The following is an 18,195-nucleotide window of genomic DNA, read 5'->3' on the forward strand; positions in this document are numbered from 1 at the left end:
AGGTTGGGGACATTCGGAGGAGCTGCTGGACCTGTCATAGGGGCGGAACCCGTGGTGTCCCCGTGTCCCCATCCCAATGTCCCCGTCCCCAACCCGTCCCCTTGTCCCCGTCCCCGTGTCCCCATCCCTGTCCCCGTGTCCCCATCCCCGTGTCCCCATCCCAATGTCCCTGTCCCCATCCCACCCCCGTGTCCCCATCCCTGTCCCCATGTCCCCATCCCCGTGTCCCCGTCCTGTCCCCGCGTCCCCACTAAAGGAGGAAGCAGTGTCACGCCTGGTCCCTTTGTCCCGTCCCCGTTGTCATGAGCGCCAGGTCCCGGCCACCCCGACCCCAAGAGAGCACCAGGAGCGGGACCGGGGGAAAACCTTTAATTGGGGAGGGGGACGGGGACGGGGACAGGGACACGGGTTCTTCTTGGGGTCGTTTATAGGACCAGAGCAGTGGTGGTTCTTCTTAGGGTCATCTGTAGGACCAAGGCAGTCGTGGCTCTTCATGGGGACATTTGTAGGACCAGGGTGGTCGTGGCTTTTCATGGGGACATTTATAGGACCGTGGTGGTGGTGGTGGCTCTTCTTAGGGACATTTATAGGACCAGGGAGGTCGTGGCTCTTCTTAGGGACATTTATGGGACCAGGGAGGTCGTGGCTCTTCTTGGGGTCATTTGTGGGACCAGGGAGGTCGTGGCTCTTCTTAGGGACATTTATAGGACCAGGGAGGTCGTGGCTCTTCTTGGGGTCATTTGTGGGACCAGGGAGGTCGTGGCTCTTCTTAGGGACATTTATAGGACTGGGGCGGTGGTGGCTCTTCTTAGGGACATCCGGGTGGTGGTGGCTCTTCACGGGGACGTTTATAGGACCAGGGAGGTCGTGGCTCTTCTTAGGGACATTCATGGCATCAGGGAGGTCGTGGCTCTTCATGGGGCCGTTTATAGGACCAGGGCTCCATGGGGTAGCTCAGGGGCGGCCCCCCCGCGTCTCCTCGCGCCTCGGGGGGGGCTTGGCCTTGTCCCCGCTGTTGTCCCCGCTGTTGTCCCCGCTGTTGCCCCCGCTGTCGTCCCCGCTGTCGTCCCCGTTGTCCTCCCACTTGGGCAGGGGGGGCCAAGGGGCCACGGGGATGCCGGGTTCCTCGGGGCCGGGGGGGCTCCGGGGCTCGGGGGGGTCTTCGGAGGGGGGGGGATGCGGCTGGGGGGGGGGCGTGGGTCGGCGCTCGGACATGCTGGGGGGGGGGGGCAAAAGGGGGGGTCAGGGGTGCCAGGGGTGACCCAAGCCTATTAGGACCCCCAGTGTCACCCAGTGCCTCCCAGTTCCACCCAGTGCCCCCCAGCTCCCTCCAGTGTCCCCCAGTTTCACCCAGTGCCCCCCTAATTCCCCCCAGTGCCCCCCAGTTCCCCCCAGTGCCCCCCAGCCATAGTGACCCAGACCCATGGAGTCCCCCAGTTCTCCCCAGTTCCCCCCCAGTGTCACCCAGTGACCCCCAGTTCCCCTCATTTTCCCCCAGTGCCCCCCCAGTTTCACCCAGTGCCCCCCAGTGCCCCCTAGGTTTCACCCAGTGACCCCCAATTCCCTCAAGTGTCCCCCCAGTTCCACCCAGTGCCCCCCCCAATTCCCCCCAGTGCCCTCCCAGTTCCTCCCAGTGCTCCCAGTTCCACCAAGTGCCCCCCCAATTCCCCCCAATGCCCCCCAGTGCCCTCCCAGTGCCCCCCCAGTTCCCCCCACTGCCCCCCAGTGTCACCCAGTGCCCCCCAGTTCCACCCAGTGCCCTCCCAGTTCCCCCCAGTGCCCCCCCCCTCCAGCCCAGCAGCCATACCTTGGGTCAGCAGCAGCCCCAGTGCAGCACTGGGAGCACTGGGAGCAGCACTGGGAGCACTGGGCTCTTATAGGTGCCCCCGGGGCTGGGTGGGGTTTGGGGGGGGGGTGGTGGGGGCCGGGGCCACCCCCACCCTTGGGTCCCCCCCCACACACACTTTTCCCCCTGGGTGCGGGGGCAGGATCCGGCCCCGCCGGCTCAGCCGGTCCTGGGGACGCGGCGGCTGGTGAGTCAGGGCCCCTGTACGTCCTGCCCCTATACGTCCTGCCCCTATACGTCCTGCCCCTATACACCCTGCCCCTATACACCCTGCCCCTATACGTCCTGCCCCTATATACCCTGCCCCTATATGTCCTGCCCCTATACGTCCTGCCCCTATATACCCTGCCCCTATACATCCTGCCCCTACATGTCCTGCCTCTATATGTCCTGCCCCTATATGCCCCTTCACTTATACCCCAGTCCCTATAGCCTCCCCTATAGCTTGGCCCCTATAGCCTGGTTCCTATACCCTCCCCTATAGCCTGGTCCCTATAGCCTCACCCCTAGAGCCTCCCCTATAGCTCAGCCTCTACAGCCTCCCCTATAGCCCAACACCTCTAGCCTCCCCTATAGCTTGGTCCCTCTAGCCTCCCCTATAGCCTGGACCCTAGAGCCTCCCCTATAGCCCAGCCCCTATATCCTCCCCTACAGCCCAGTCCCTATAGCCTCCCCTATAGCCCGGTCCCTCTAGCCTCCCCTCTAGCCTCCCCTATAGCTTGTCCCCTATATCTTGTCCCCATAGCCTTCCCTATAGCTCATCCCCTGTAGCCCCCCCCTATAGCCCAGCCCATATAGCTTGTCCCCTATATCCTCCCCTATAGTCCAGCCCCTATAGCCTCCCCTATAGCTCATCTGTTATAGCTCATCCCCTATAGCTTGTCCCCTATAGCCTCCCCTATAGCCCGGTCCCTCTAGCCTCCCCTATAGCCCAGCCCCTATATCCTCTCCTATATCTTGTCCCCTATAGCTCATCCCCTATAGCCTCCCCTATAGCTCATCCCCCTATTGCCTGGCCCCTTTAGCCTCCCCCATAGCTCATCCCCTATAGCCTGGCCCCTATATCCTCCCCTATAACTCATCCCCTATAGATCGTCCCCTATAGCCCGGCCCCCCACAGGACCCCGTAGCCCCCACCCCGCAGCACTCGAGCACCCGCGGCGGGGGGGGGGGGGTCTGAAACATTTTATTGAGCACCGGGCGCGCAGCCGGAGGTCCTTGGTGGGGGGGGGGGGGAGGTCACACACACTACCCCCCCCCTCCTTGTGTCCCCCCCCCCCCCCCCCAAAAAATTGCCCCCTCCCCGGGCCGGGGGGGGGCTCAGGCGGGGCTGGGGGCGGGGGCCAGGAGGTCGCGGAGCTCGGGGACCAGCTCCAGGAGGGGTTCGGGGAAGGCCCCCCCGCGGCGCCGGGGGCTCTGTAGGGCCGCCGCCAGGCGCCCCAGGGCCTCCATCACGCGGCCTTCGGCCTCCTCCTCCTCCTCTTCATCATCCTCCTCGTCTTCCTCCAGCGGTGGCCCCGGGGTGGTGGCGGGGACGGTGACGGGGACGGTGACGGGGACGGAGGTGGGGACACTGGTGGGGGTGGTGGCCGGGACAGTGGTGGGGATGGTGGCGGGCAGGCTGCGGGCGCTGGTGCCTGGGGACATGGGGACAGCGATGGGGACGGGGACCCCGTTGTCCCAATCCCCTTGTCCCCATCCCTGACCCCTTTAGGGACCCCGGTGTCCCTGTCCCAGACCCCTTTGGGGACCCCGGGGTCCCCATCCCCTTGTCCCCGACCCCTTTAGGGACCCCGGTGGCCCAACCCCAGACCCTTTTGGGGACCCAGGTGTCCCCATCCCAGACCAGTTTGGGGACACAAGGTCCCAGGTCCCCCTGTCTCCACCCCAAGTCCCAGAGGGGACCCCAGTGTCCACATCCTCTTGTCCCTGTCCCCACCCCAGACCAGTTTGGGGACCCGGCTGTCCCCATCCCAGTTTAGGGACGGTCCCCAAGTCCCCCCGTCCCCACCCCAGACCAGTTTGGGGACCTGGCTCTCCCCATCCCAGTTTAGGGACGGGTCCCAGGTCCCCCTCTCCCCATCCCAGACCAGTTTGGGGACCCAGACTGGGGAGGGGACTGGGAACCTACCGAGCCGGCCGGGCCCCAGCAGGGCGAGCAGACAGAGCAGGATGCCGAGGGGCCTGGGAGCACCCATGGGTGCTGCTGGGGAGCACGGGGAGCACTGGGTGCACTGGGAGCACTGGTTTTAAGGGCGGCCGGGAGGTGCCCCCCCATGCCCCCGCCCCTGTTTTCGGCCCAGCCTGGGTGCGGCCGCCCACAGTAGGGTGGGGACCGGGGTGGCATGGGGATGGAGCTGGTCCCGGTCCCAAGGGCCCTCCTGGGGCCCTACTAGGTCCTATGGGGCTATACTGGTCCCTATAGTGCTCCTACTGGTCCCTGTGGGGCCATACTGGTCTCTGTAGGTCTCCTACTGGTGTCTATGGGGCTCCTACTGGCCCCTAAAGGGCCATATAGGTCTCTGTAGGGCTCCTGCTGGTCCCTATGGTGCTTCTACTGGTGCCTTTGGGGCTCCTACTGGCCCCTAAAGGGCCATACTGGTCTCTGTAGGGCTGCTACTGGTGCCTTTGGGGCTCCTACTGATCCCTATAGGGCTGTACTTGTCCCTATAGGACTCCTACTGGTCCCCATAGGGCCATACTGGTTCCTATAGGCCTCCTGCTGGTGCCTTTTGGGGCTCCTACTGGTCCCTATAGAGCTCATACTTGTCCCCCTGGGGCCATACTGGTCCCAAGTGTCCCCATCCCTGTCCCTGTGGGCATCCCCATCCTGTCCCCAATGTCCCATCCAAGTGTCCCCATCCTGTCCCCAAAGTCCTCATCCCTGTCCCTGTGGGTGTCCCCATCCAAGTGTCCCCAATATCCCATCCCGGTGTCCCCATTCCTGTCCTAGTTGGCATCCCCATCCTGTCCCCAGTGTCCCACCCCGGTGTCCCCATTCCTGCCCCAGTTGGCGTCCCCGTCCCATCCCCGATGTCCCACCCCGATGACCCCATTCCCGTCCCCGTGGGCGTCCCCGTCCCGTCCCTGGTGTCCCTGTCCCCAGGCGTGGGTGCGGACCGGCCCCGCCAGCTCAGCCAGTGCCAGGACGCACGGGGACACGTGTGGGGACACGTTGGGGACACGTTGGGGACACGTGTGGCCGTGGGGACACGTGTGGGGACAAGGACGAGGCTGGTGCCGAGCTGCAAGGACTTTATTAGGGCGCGTGAATGGGACCGGGGGGGCTCCAGGTGCCCCCTACTCGTCACAGCCCCCGCAGCCGGACTGGGCTTGGTCAGATCCTGCCCCGGATCCCCCCCCAGATCCCCTCCCGGATCCCCCTTGGGATCCCCCTTGGGATCCCGAGCCATAGGTCCCGGTCGCCGTCCCCGAGCCGGATCCCGCGCTGGAGCCGTGAGTGGATCCCGATCCCGTGGTGGGGCCGCGGCGCACAGGGATGTAGCCACCGATCCGGGCTGGATCCCGCAGCCCCGGCACGAAGGGGATCCCGGGGTTCTTGTACAGGGGGCGCTGGGAGCCCCCCTGGGACCCCGACCCACCGTAGGAGCCCAATCCCCCATAAGATCCTGACCCCCCATAGGATCCTGATCCACCCTCGTAGGATCCTGGTCCTCCATAGGAGCCTGATCCACCCCCATAAGATCCCGATCCCCCATAAGATCCCGATCCACCCCCGTAGGACCCTGATCCACCCCCATAGGACCCCGATCCCCCATAAGATCCCGATCCACCCCCATAGGATCCCGGTCTCCCATAGGATCCCGGTCTCCCATAGGATCCTGGTCTCCCATGGGATCCCAATCCACCCCCATAAGATCCTGATCCGCCCCCATAGGACCCTGATCCACCCCCGTAGGACCCCGAATCCCCCCCATAGGATCCCGATCCCCCGTAGAAACCCGAATCATCCCCGTAGGACTCAGAGAGCCCGTAGGATCCTGAGCTGCCCCCATAGGATCCTGAGCTGCCCCCATAGGAACCCGATCCGCTGCCTCCTTGGGACCCGCTGCCCCCCTGAGATCCAGGTCTGCCCGATCCCGATCCGCTTCCCCCATGGGATCCAGGTCTGCCTGATCCCGATCCACTTCCCCCATGGGATCCAGGCCTGCCTGATCCTGATCCAAATCCCCCTTGGGATCCAGGTCTGCCTGATCCTGATCCTGATCCTGATCCTGATCCTGATCCTGATCCAGATCCCCCTTGGGATCCAGGTCTGCCCGATCCCGATCCGGATCCAAATCCCCCTTGGGATCCAGGTCTGCCCGATCCTGATCCGGAACCAAATCCCCCTTGGGATCCAGGTCTGCCTGATCCTGATCCTGATCCTGATCCTGATCCAAATCCCCCTTGGGATCCTGGTCTGCCTGATCCCGATCCGGAACCAAATCCCCCTTGGGATCCTGGTCTGCCCGATCCCGATCCGGATCCAAATCCCCCTTGGGATCCCGGTCTGCCCGATCCTGAGCTGCTTCCATAGGCTCCTGAACTGGATCCCCCGTAGGATCCCAGTCCCCCATAGGATCCCGATCCACTTCCCCCTTGCGGGCCGTAGCTCCCCGATCCGAATCCACTCCCGTAGGGCACCAGTCCGTAGGATCCCGGCGGCCCACCGGATCCCGGCGAGACAAATGATCCCGAGCCATCCCCGGGGGATCCCGGCCTGCTGCCGTAGGATCCCGGCTTGCCTCCGCTCGATCCCGGGGACACGTAGGATCCCGATCCGCTCCCTCGTCCTGGGAATGCTCCCGATCCCCCGGAGGATCCCGATCCCCCATAGGATCCCGAGCTGCCCCCATAGGATCCCGACTTGATCCCATAGGATCCCGATCCTCCAGAGGATCCCGGGCCACCCCCATAAGATCCCGAGTCACTGTAGGATCCCCCGGGGGATCCGGCCCCGTCTCTGGGCAGCTGGGGGCTGAGGAATCCCGCGGGATCCTTGCAGGGATCCACTCCGGCCATCAGCGGGGCCAAGCGGGATCCCGATTCGCAGTCGTCGGCAGCGCCTGGATCTGGGGGGGGGGATCATAGGGGGGTCATCCCAGTCCTTCCCAGTTCATCCCAGTTCATCCCAGTTCATCTCAGTCCTTCCCAGTCCATCCCAGTTCATCCCAATCCTTTCCAGTCTATCCCAGTCCTTCCCAGTTCACCCCAGTCCATCCCAGCCCTTCCCAGTCCCCATCCCAGTCCGTTCCCACCCATCTCTTTTTCTCCCAGTTCCCACCCCAGTCCCTCCCAGTTTGTCCAATCCCCAGCCCAGCCCCTCCCAGTTCCCTTTCCAGTCCCTCCCAGTTCTCATCCCGGTCCCTCCCAGTTCCCATCCTGGTCCCTCCCAGTTCCCATCCCGGTCCCTCCCAGTTCCCAGCCCAGTCCCTCCCCATCCATCCAGGCTTTACTTCCAGTCCCTCACAGTCTCCATCCCAGTTCTTCCCAGTCGCTCCCACTCCTTCCCAGTCCCCATCCCGGTCCTTGCCAGTCACCTCCAGTTCCTCCCAGTCCCCCCAGTTTCCTTCCCATTCTCCCCCAGTCTCTCCCAGTCCCTCCCCTTCCCTTCCCAGTCTTTCTCAGTCCCTTCCCAGTTTCTCCCAGTCCCTTCCCAATCTCTCCCTGTCTCTCCCAGTCCCTCCCAGTCCCTTCCAAGTCTCTCCCAATCCCTCCCGGTCCCTTCCCAGTCCCTTCCCAGTCCCTTCTAGTCTCTCCCAGTTTCTGCCAGTCCCTCCCAGTGCCCCCCAACACCCTCCCAGTCTCTTCCCAGTCTCTCCCAGTCCCTTCCAAGTCTCTCCCAGTCCCTTCCCGGTCCCTCCCAGTGCCCCCCAATACCCTCCCAGTCCCTTCCCAGTCCCTCCCAGTCCCTCCCAGTGCCCCCCAATACCCTCCCAGTCCCTTCCCAGTCCCTCCCAGTCCCCCCCCAGCACCCTCCCGGTCCCTCCCAGTCCCTTCCCGGTCCCTCCCAGTGCCCCCCAATACCCTCCCAGTCCCTTCCCAGTCCCTCCCAGTCCCTCCCAGTCCCACCTGGCAGGCAGAGGCAGAGCAGCAGGAGCCCGAGGGCCGAGGGCAGCCGGGGCCCGGCCATGGCCGGGGCCGTCGGGGACATCGGGGACACCGTGGGGACGCCAGGGACGGCCTTAAATAGGGGCCGGGGCGGGGTGGGGCACCCTTGGGTGCCACCGCCCGGGGAGGGGACGGCGGGGACACCTGAGTCACCGGGCTTGACCCGCTTGGCAGGGCCACCCGGCCGCCCCTGTCCCCCCCTGGGGACACCGGGGACCCCGACGTGTCCCCCCCGGGACCCTGATGTGTCCCCCCCCGTCCCCCGGTGGCATCGGGGGTCACCTGTGCCCGTGTCCCCCTCCGGAGGTGTCACCTTTGGGGACACCTGGGGGTCACCGGTGCCTTTTGGGACATCCCAGGGTCACCACGTGCCCGTGTCCCCTTTGGGGACCCATTGGGGTCACTGGTGTCCTTTGGGGACATCCCAGGGCCACCATGGGGCCCTGTCCCCTTTGGGGACACCTGGGGGTCACCGGTGTCCTTCGGGGACATCACAGGGTCACCAAGTGCCCGTGTCCCCTTTGGGGACACATTGGGGTCACTGGGGCCCTTTGGGGACATCCCAGGGCCACCACATGCCCAAGACCCCTTTGGGCCCATCTCAAGGCCACCAAGTGCCCCTGTCCCTTTTGGGGACACATTGGGGTCTCTGGGTGCCCGTGTCCCCTCTGGGGACCGCCAGCACCCTTTAGGGCCACCCCAAGGCCACCAAGTGCCCAAGACACCTTTGGGGCCACCTGGGGACCCCAAGACTCCTTTGGGGCCACCTCAGGGCCACCAAGTTCCTAAGACCCCTTTGGGGACCCCAAGTGCCCTTTGGGGACACCCCAAGGCCACCAAGCACCCAAGGCCCCTTTGGAGCCACCTGGGGGCCACCAGCACCCTTTTAGGGCCACCCTAAGGCCACCAAGCGCCCGTGTCCCTTTTGGGGCCACCTGGGGGCCACCAAGCACCCAAGACCCCTTTGGGGACCCCAAGTGCCCTTTAGGGCCACCCCAAGGCCACCAAGTGCCCGTGTCCTTTTTGGGGCCACCTGGGGGCCACCAAATGCCCATGTCCCTTTTGGGGCCACCTGGGGGCCACCAGCGCCCCTTTTAGGGCCACCTTAGGGCCACCAAGTACCTGTGTCCACTTTGGGGCCACCTGGGGGCCACCAGCGCCCCTTTTAGGGCCACCCTAAGGCCACCAAGCGCCCGTGTCCCTTTTGGGGCCACCTGGGGGCCACCAAGCACCCAAGACCCCTTTGGGGACCCCGAATTCCCTTTAGGGCCACCCCAAGGCCACCAAGTGCCCGTGTCCCTTCTGGGGACAGCCCCCGTGTCCCCCCCCCCCCCCCCCCCCCCCCCTCGGATTGGGGCCAGGGCGGCTCCGGCAGCGCCCAGGGTGGGGTCCCCTGGGGCTGGGGTGGGGACGGAGGACGCGGGGTGGCCCCGTCCCCGTGGCCCCGTGTCCCGTCCCCCCCCCCCCCCCAAAAAAAAAAATTGGTCACCGCGGGCGGGGCCCCGACGCCCGGAAGCGGGAGATTAAGGGGGGGGGGGCAGGATTAACGGGGGTGGGGGGGGGCAGGGATTTGGGGGTGGGATTGGGATTTGGGGTGGGATTGGGATTTGGGGGGGTCCCAGGGATTTGGGGGGGGTCTTGCGATTTTTTTGGGGGGGGTCTTGGGATTTTTTTGGGGGGGGGGGTCTTGGGATTTTTTTTTTGGGGGGGGGTCTTGGGATTTTTGGGGGGGTCTTTGGATTTGGGGGTGGTCTTGGGATTTTTTTTGGGGGGAGTCCCAGGGATCTGGGAGGGGGGCTTGGGATTTTTTTGGGGGGGGTCTTGGGATTTGGGGGGGGGGTCCCAGGGATCTGGGGGGGGGGGATATTGGTATTTGGGGAGGTCTTGGGATTTGGGGGGGGGGGGGGGTCTTGGGATTTTTTTGGGGGGGGGTCTTGGGATCGGTGAGGGGGGTTGGGGGGGGTCCCAAGAGTGTTGGAGGGGGGGTTAAGGGAAGTTTGGGGGGGGGCAGGGGGGGAATTGGGGGATCTGGGGGGGGTCTTGGGGGATCTAAGGTGTTTGGGGGGATTTAGGGGGGGTCCTGGGTGGGTTTAGGAGGGTCCTGGGGGGTCAGGGGGGGTCTTGGGGGGGTCCTGAGGGGGTCCGGGGGGGGAACACACCCCAAATCCGCCCCCCCCAGCCCTGCGCCACCCCCCCACGACCCCACGGTGGCGCTGCGCGGGCGACCCTACAACAACAAACCCCGCCCCCCCCAAACCCCTCCCCCCAAACCCCTCCCCCCCCAAACCCCCCCCCCCACGCCCCCCCCATCGCCCCCCCCCCCTTTTTTTCCCCTCCCCCCCCCCCTTTCCTCCCGCACACAAAGGACCCCCCCCCACCCATCCCGGGGGGGGGGGGGGAGGGCAGGGGTCGGGGGTCCCCAGCTGGGCTCAGGACCCCCCCTCTCGCCCCCCCCCCGCCCCCCCCCTCCCCCCCGGATGCCCGCGGCCCCCCCCCGGATGCTCCCCCCCCCCCCGCAGGGTTCCGGGCGGATTTTTTTGGGCGTTAAAACCCCGCCCCCCCCCCTTAAGAAAAATATTAATTAAATTTTTTATTTTTTAACCCCCCCCCCGCGTCCAAGGGCGGGGAACAAAGGGGGGGGGCGCCGCCTGTGTCCCCCCCCCGGGGGAAAAGCCGCTTTTATCCCCCCCCCCCCCCCCCCCCCCAGCCGCCGCCGCAGCTCCGGGTCCCGCCGCTCCCCGCCGGTGAGTTACGGGGCGGGGGGGGGCCGGGGGGGGCAGGGGGCGAAGGGGGGGGTCCCGGGGGGGTCCCGGGAGGAGGGGGGGGGGTCCCCAAATTTTTCCCCTCCCCGGCTTTCCCCGACAAAGGAGGGGCGTTGAGGGTGCCCCCCCCCCCCAGGCACACCCTGGATGGGGGGGGGGTGTGTGTGTGGAGGTTTTTGGGGACCCCCCCAGGCTAAAATTTGGGGGGGGGGGGGAGGGGAAAGAGGGGGGGAGGGGAGGGGGGGGGTCCCGTTGTCACAGTGTCCCCCCCCCACCCCCCAGTTTTGTGTCGTCCCCCCCCCCCCCCCCCCCCCCCCCCCCCCCGGGTGCCGCCACGCTGCCGAGCGTCCGGTTTGGCTGCGAGAGTCCCGAGTTGGTGGCCCCCGGCCCCCTCCTGGTAGCCCCTGGCCCCATCCTGGTGGCCCCCCGTCCTCGTCCTGGTGGTCCCTGTCCCCTCTTGGTGGTCCCCATCCCCACCCTGGTGGCCCTTGTCCCTGCTATGGTGGCCCCCGTCCCCATCCTGGTGGCCCTGGTGGCCCTTGTCCCGTCCTGGTGGCCCTTGTCCCTGTTATAGTGGTCCCTGTCCCCTCCCAGTGGCCCTTGTTCCCCTCTTGGTGGTCCTCGTCCCCATTCTGGTGGCCCTTGTCCCATCCTAGTGGCCCTTGTCCCTGCTATAGTGGTCCTTGTCCCATCCTGGTGGCCTCCATCCCCATCCTGGTGGCCCTTGTCCCTGTTATAGTGGCCCTTGTCCCCTCCTGGTGGTCCCTGTCCCCATCCTGGTGGCCCTCATCCCTATCTTGGTGGCCCCTGTCCCCTCCTGGTAGCTCTTGTCCCGTCCTGGTGGCCTCCATCCCCATCCTGGTGGCCCCTGTCCCCATCCTGGTGGCCCTCGTCCTCATCCCGGTGGCCCCTGTCCTTGTTACAGTGGCCCTCGTCCCCCTCCTGGTGGCCCCTGTCCCCCTCCTGGTGGCCCTTGTCCCCATCCCGGGTGGCTCCACCATCCCCGTCCCCATCCCGGTGTCCCTTGTCCCATCATCTCCTGTCCCCAGTGGTCCCAAGGTCCCCGTCCCCACCCCAGAGGTCCCAGGACCCCTGTCCCCCACCCCGGTGGCCCTGCTGTCCCCCGTCCCCATCCCTGTCCCCATGCCGGGTGGCCCTGGTGGGCCCTGTCCCCATCCCTGGTGGCTCCAAACCCCCCATCCCTGGTGTCCCCCCATCCCCGGTGACCCCAAAACCTTCACCCCCATCCCCGGTGACCCCAAAACCTTCATCCTAATCCTTGGTAGCCCCCAAAATTTCATCCCCTTCCTTGGTGACCCGAATACCTTCATCCCAATCCTTGATGGCCCCATACCCTTCACCCCCATCCCTGGTGACCCCAAAACCTCCATCCCAGTCCTTGGTGGCCCCACCATCCCCATCCCTGGTGGTCCCACCATCCTTGGTAGCCCCAAAACCTTCACCCCCACCCTTGATGACCCCAAACCCTTCACCCCCACCCTTGATGACCCCAAACCCTTCACCCCCACTCTTGTTGACCCCAAACCCTTCATCCCCTGCCTTGGTAGCCCCAAAACCTTCATCCCCATAATCTCCAACACCTTCATCCCAAACCTTGATGACCCCAAACCCTTCACCCCCAACCCCCGTTGACCCCAAACCCTTCACCCCCACCCCCGTTGACCCCAAACCCTTCACCCCCCACCCCCGTTGACCCCAAACCCTTCACCCCCAACCCCCGTTGACCCCAAACCCTTCACCCCCACCCCCGTTGACCCCAAACCCTTCACCCCCAACCCCTGTTGACCCCAAACCCTTCATCCCCCACCCCCGTTGACCCCAAACCCTTCACCCCCAACCCCCGTTGACCCCAAACCCTTCATCCCCCACCCCCGTTGACCCCAAACCCTTCACCCCCAACCCCTGTTGACCCCAAACCCTTCACCCCCCACCCCTGTTGACCCCAAACCCTTCACCCCCAACCCCTGTTGACCCCAAACCCTTCACCCCAACCCCCGGTGACCCCGCAGCGATGGCGGTGCCGGGCTGGAAGCTGCAGCTCCTGGAGCGGCGGCGGCGCGAGGAGGAGGCGGCGCGGCGCCGGGAGCGGGAGCAGCGGGAGCGGGCGGCGCAGCTCCCCCCCTGGAAACGGGAGCTGCTGGAACGGCGCCGGGCCAAAACGGGGGGCCCGGGGGGGTCCCGAGGGACCGGGGGGGGGGGTCCCGGCGGCGGCGTTGGCCCCGGGGCTGAGCCGGAGCGCCGAGGGTTTGGAGAATTGCGGGGCCGGCGAGGAGAACCCCGCCACCGCGGTCCCGGGGGGGCGCGTCAGCCGCCTGCTCGGCCGCTTCGCCCCCCGGCCCCCCGGCCGCTCGCTCAGCACCGAGGGGGTCCCCGAGAGCCCCCCCGAGCGGGGGGACGGGGACGGAGAGGGGACCGGGGGACGGTGGGTCGGAGGGGGACAAGGGGTGGGAGGGGGGGTGGGGGACAACGAGGGCGGGGGGACCAGGGAGGGGTTGGGGACAGTTGAGGGGTTGGGGACAATTGAGGGTTTGGGGACAAAAAAGGGTTTGGGGACAGCTGAGGCGCGGGGGACAGTTGAGGGACAGGGGACAGTTGAAGGTTTGGGGACAAAAAAGGGGTTGGGGACAGTTGAAGGACGGGAGACAGTTGAGGGTTTGGGGACAGTTGAAGGTTTGGGGACAAGCGAGGGCTTGGGGACAGTTGAGGGACAGGGGACGGTGGAGACCCTCGGGACGGGCAAGGGGGAAGGGGTGGCCACCGGCGTGGGGACGGCGGAGGGACAGGGGACAACCAAGGGGATGGGGACAGCTGGGACACGGGGGACACTTAAGGGCTTGGGGACAGTCAGGGGGTGGGGCTCGGTGAAGGGACAGGGGACAGTTGGGGGACAGGGGACATCCGAGGGCTGTAGGGTGGGCAAGGGCCAAGGGTTGGCCACCGGCTTGGGGACAGCTGAGGGCCAGGGGACAACGAAGGGTCTGGGGACAACCAAGGACTTGGGGACGGTTGAGGGCCAGGGGACAACGAAGGGCTTGGGGACAGCCGAGGGACAGGGGACGGCTGAGGGACAGGGGACAACGAAGGGTTTGGGGACAACCAAGGGCTTGGGGACAGCCGAGGGACAGGGGACAGCCGAGGGCCATCAGGCGGCTGTCCCCAAGCCCCCCGAGGTGGCCACCAGCCCGGTGACATCTGGTGGCCCGAGCAAGGAGCTGGGGACAGCCGAGGGGACGGTGAGGGGGCTGGTGAGGTCCTGGAAGGTGGCCGAGGGCCGGGGGGGGGCGGCAGGTGGCCACGAGGGTGTGGGGACAGCTGAGGGACAGGGGACGGGCAGGGGCGGTGGGGGGGCCACCACGGCGGCCGTGACGGCCTCAACAACGGCCGTGAGGCCTACAGCGGCCATGACGCCCTCGACGGTGGCCGTGACGTCCTCAACGATGACCGTGACGTCCTCAACGTCCATGACACCTTCAACGGCCACGACGCCCTCAACGACGGCCATGACGCCCTCAACAACATCCACGACACCCTCAACGACGGCCGCGAGGCCTACGGCGGCCATGACGCCCTCGACGGCGGCCATGACGCCCTCAACGACGGCTGCGAGGCCTACGGCGGCCATGACGCCCTCGACGGCGGCCATGACGCCCTCACCCCCATCGGTGACACCCCCGGCGGCCGTGACGCCCGCGCAGGGGCGTGCGGAGGGCGGCGCCGGGGAGGGCCCGACGCCGGGGGGGCCCAGCGGGCCGGCGGCCATGCGAGGGGCTCCCCGCCGCGAGCCCGGCCCCCCGCCGCCGGCCCACCCGGCCCTTCAACGCCGCAGCGGCAACACCATCACGGTGCGGCCCCGGCGCGGGGGGACCGCCGAGGGGGGGTCCCCGGCTCCCGCCGCGCCTCCCGCGCCCCCCGCCGCCCCCCCGGGGCCCCCCAAGAAGCGGTACCCCACGGCCGAGGAGATCCAGGTCATCGGCGGCTACCTGGCCCTGCCCCGCTCCTGCCTGGCCAAGAACGACCCCCACCGCAAGAAGGTAGGGTCCCCGCGTCCCCCCCACGTCCCCCCCGCGTCCCCCGCCCCGTGTCCCCCCGTGTCCCCCCGAGCCATCCCGGGTCCCCTCGTGGTGCCTTTTGTGCCCCCCCCGATGTCCCCTGAGGTCCTCCTCCGTGTCCCCATCCCCGTGTCCCCAACCCCGTCCCCGTCCCGTGTCCCCATCCCGTGTCCCCAAGCCCGTCCCGTGTCCCCGAGCCCCCCCATCTCCTGGACCCCCCCCCCCCGTCCCTGGTCCCTGTCCCCTGCTGGACCTTCCTGTCCCCATCCTTGTCCCCTTCGTCCCCGTCCCCTCGGTGGCCGCTGTCCCCATCCCCGTCCCTTGCCGGTTCCCCCATCCCTGTCCCCCTCCTTGTCCCCTTTTGCCCCCCCCGTCCCCATCCTTGTCCCCATCCCTTGCTGGACCCCCCCCCCCCATGTCCCCCCCCGTCCCCCCCCCTTGTCCCTGTCCCCTCCCTGACACCCCCGTGTCCCCATCCCTGTCCCCATCCTCGCCACCCTGTACCCCCTCTCCGGTCCCCCAATTTTTTTTTTTGGGGGGGGGGGGGGAGGCAGCGGGGGCTGGCGGTTGGCCCCCCCCTCACCCCCCCCCCCCATTACCCAGAATCCTTTGGGGCACCCCAAAAACAGGAACCCACACGGGGGGGGGGGGGGGATGGGGGGGCAGGGGGGGAAGGAAGCGGTTGCGGTGGCGGCAGGGCGGGGACACGGGGGTCCCCTGCCCCCCTCCCCCTTCCTCTTCCCATCCCCCGCTCCCCACAGGGCCGCGTGACCCCCCCCCACCCCCCCACCCCCACCCCCCGCTCGTTAATAGCCTCCCGTTAATTGCGATTAAGCCGGGGGGGGGGGGGATTAATTGCCATGGGAATCCTTATGGGGGGGGGAGGCGGGGGGGGGGGACACACGTCACTGTTGGTCCCCGCGGTGTCCCTGTCCCCACGGTGTCCCCAACCCCACGGTGTCCCCGTGCCATCCCCTGTCCCTATAGGGTCCCCGCGGTGTCCCCATCCCTACGGTGACCCCGTTTTTAGGGTGCCCCCACCCCCCCCCGTGTCCCCACCTCCACGGCATCCACGTCCCCACGATGTCCCCAAGCCACCCCCTGTCCCCAGAGCGTCCCCATCCCCGTGGGGTCTTCCGGGTGTCCCCAAAACCCCCAAAACGTCCCCAAAACGTCCCCAGCCCCGTGCTGACCCCCCCGGGTCCCTGTCCCACGGCATCCCCATCCCCGTGGGGTCTTCTGGGTGTCCCCAAAACCCCAAAACGTCCCCAAAACGTCCCCAAAACGTCCCAAAAACGTCCCCAACCCCGTGCTGACCCCCCCGTCCCTGTCCCACGGCATCCCCATCCCCGTGGGGTCTTCTGGGTGTCCCCAAAAATCCCCCAACATCCCAAAACGTCCCCCAGACGTCCCCAAATGGCCCCAAAAACGTCCCCAAAACGTCCCCAACCCCCCCGTGTGTCCCCCCCCCAGCTGAAAATCTGGTTCAGCGAGCGGGAGCTGGAGCGCACCTTCTGCTACCCCTCCGAGGGGGCTCTGCTGGCGGCCTGGGGCCCCCCCGAGGAGCCCTCGCCCCCCCCGGCCCCCCCCCGGGCCCCCCGAGGAAGAGGAGGACGAAGACGACCCCCCCCCTGGCACGGGGGCTGCCGGGGGGGCTGCGGGCCCGCGCCCTGCTTGTGGGTGAGTGGGTGCTGGGGGGGGGGGGGGGGCTGGGGGTCCCTAGGGGGTGTTTTGGGGGGGGGCTGGGGGGGCTGGGGGTCCCTAGGGGGGTTTGGGGGGGGCTGGGGGGGGCTGGGGGTCCCTAGGGGGGCTTGAGGGGGGGTTTTGGGGGGGTTTGGAAGGGGCTTGGGGGGGTCTGGGGGGTCCCTAGGGGGGTTTGGGGGGGGGTTTTGCGGGGGCTGGGGGTCCCTAGGGGGGTTTGGGGGGGGGCTGGGGGGGGCTGGGGGTCCCTAGGGGGGTTTGGGGGGGGTCTCAGGGTTCTTTGAGGGGGTCCTGAGGGGTTTTTGGGGGGTTTAGGGTCCCCTGGGGGGGGTTAGAGTCCCTGTGGGGGTCTTAGGGACCCCTGGGGGGGTTTAGGGTCCCTTGGGGGGGGTTTAGGGACCCCTAGGGGGGGTTTAGGGTCCCTTGCGGGGGATCAGGGTCCCCTGGGGGCTTTTTTTGGGGGGGTCCTGGGGTGCTCTGAGGGATTTTGGGGGGCCCAGCGTCCTCTGGGAGAGCTGGGGGGGCCCAGGGAAGTATTGGGGTGCCCTGGGGGGGGGGGTCTCAGTGTCCCTGGAGGGATTTGAGGGGGGGTCCTGGGGGGTTTCTGAGGCGCTCACCCCCATTTCCCCCCCCCCCCCCCTCCCCAACAGACGAGTCCTGCCGGCGGTAACCCCAGCCCTGGGGGGGGGTCTCGCCGGTGGGACCCCCCCTAACGGGGCAGGACCCCCCCCCACAGCGGGGCAGGACACATGGACCCCGACCCCAAGACGTGGCTAGCGGGGGGGGGAGGGGGAGCTGGCAGCCCCCCTCCCCCCCCCTCTTTTTATAGCTTTTTTTTTTAATTAGCAGCATCGGGGGGGGTGGGGTGGGGAGGGGGGGGATTTTCCTTAACGAGGTTTTTAACCTAATTAAGGGCTTTTTATAGCCGGGGGGCCGGGGGGGGGGGGCGGATTTGTCAGTATTGGGTCAGCCGGAGGTGGCCCAGTTTGTGACTGGGCCAACTGGGGCCAAAGCCAAGCAGTATTAATGGGGGGGGGGGTAATGGCGGCCGGGGGGGGGGGGGGCTTGTGGGCGGGGCCTTTTTTTGTAGGCGGGGCCACGGAGGGAGGCGGGGCTTCCTGGTTTATTGGGGGGGCTGGGGGGGGCTTCATGATGCGGTTTGGGGAGGGGGGAGAGGGGATGATGGGGGGGGGGGCGAGGAAGAGGAGGGTGAGGGGGCACAAAATGGCCGGCGGGGGTAGGCCGCAGCCTGGGGCCTGGTCTTGTTGCCGTGGAAATGAAGCCTGGGGCCTGGTACCGTTGCTATGGAAACGAAGCCTGCGGCCTGGTCCTGTTGCTATGGAAATGAAGCCCGAGGCCTGGTGCTGTTGCCATGGAAACGAAGCCTGCGGCCTAGTGTGGCAGCCTGCGGCCTAGTCCTGTCGCCATGGCAACAAAGCCATGGCCTAGCCCTGTCGCCATGGCCACGAAGCCATGGCCTAGCCCTGTCGCCATAGCAACGGAGCCTGCGGCCTGCTCCTGTCGCCATAGCAACGCAGCCTGCGGTCCTGTACCCTGAAAAACGACAATAAAAAGGAGACGATGGTGGCCGTGACGAGTCGGGGGTGACGTGGCGGGGGTTGGGGTCGGTGTTTACGGTACGGGGCGGGGGGGGGGGGGGGGGGGGTCGGTTTTTACGGTCGAGCAGCTTTGCGCGTTGCGT

At 67.4% G+C, this 18,195-nt stretch overlaps 3 protein-coding genes across 20 annotated transcripts; 1 reads left to right on the forward strand and 2 right to left on the reverse strand.

The window, feature by feature from the left end:
- Positions 1–3,131: 3,131 nt before the first annotated feature.
- On the reverse strand, positions 3,132–4,116 carry LOC121062848 (homeobox protein unplugged-like). The gene is made up of 2 exons (XM_040543134.1): positions 3,978–4,116; positions 3,132–3,483 (listed from the first exon to the last, which is right to left on the reverse strand). The coding sequence occupies exons 1-2, from the start codon at positions 4,042–4,044 to the stop codon at positions 3,167–3,169; spliced, it is 384 nt and encodes a 127-aa protein (XP_040399068.1). The 5' UTR covers positions 4,045–4,116; the 3' UTR covers positions 3,132–3,166.
- Positions 4,117–5,086: 970 nt separating this feature from the next.
- LOC121062840 (glycine-rich cell wall structural protein 1.8-like) lies at positions 5,087–8,043 on the reverse strand. 18 transcript variants are annotated; one of them, XM_040543121.1, is made up of 4 exons: positions 7,922–8,023; positions 6,292–6,921; positions 6,041–6,081; positions 5,087–6,001 (listed from the first exon to the last, which is right to left on the reverse strand). In XM_040543121.1, exons 1-4 carry the CDS (start codon positions 8,001–8,003, stop codon positions 5,147–5,149), a joined length of 1,608 nt encoding a protein of 535 aa, XP_040399055.1. In that variant the 5' UTR covers positions 8,004–8,023; the 3' UTR covers positions 5,087–5,146. The 18 variants fall into 18 exon arrangements, with proteins under 18 accessions (XP_040399055.1, XP_040399053.1, XP_040399054.1 ...); XM_040543119.1 differs by having other exon boundaries at positions 5,087–5,986; positions 6,020–6,081; XM_040543120.1 differs by having other exon boundaries at positions 6,041–6,087.
- Positions 8,044–13,231: 5,188 nt separating this feature from the next.
- On the forward strand, positions 13,232–17,481 carry PPP1R18 (protein phosphatase 1 regulatory subunit 18). Its single transcript, XM_040543124.1, has 4 exons — positions 13,232–13,719; positions 13,846–14,774; positions 16,266–16,472; positions 17,144–17,481. Exons 1-4 carry the CDS (start codon positions 13,542–13,544, stop codon positions 17,204–17,206), a joined length of 1,377 nt encoding a protein of 458 aa, XP_040399058.1. The 5' UTR covers positions 13,232–13,541; the 3' UTR covers positions 17,207–17,481.
- Positions 17,482–18,195: the final 714 nt, after the last annotated feature.

Source organism: Cygnus olor (genome assembly GCF_009769625.2).
Source record: "Cygnus olor isolate bCygOlo1 chromosome 33 unlocalized genomic scaffold, bCygOlo1.pri.v2 SUPER_33A, whole genome shotgun sequence".
NCBI classification, from domain to species: Eukaryota; Metazoa; Chordata; class Aves; order Anseriformes; family Anatidae; genus Cygnus; species Cygnus olor.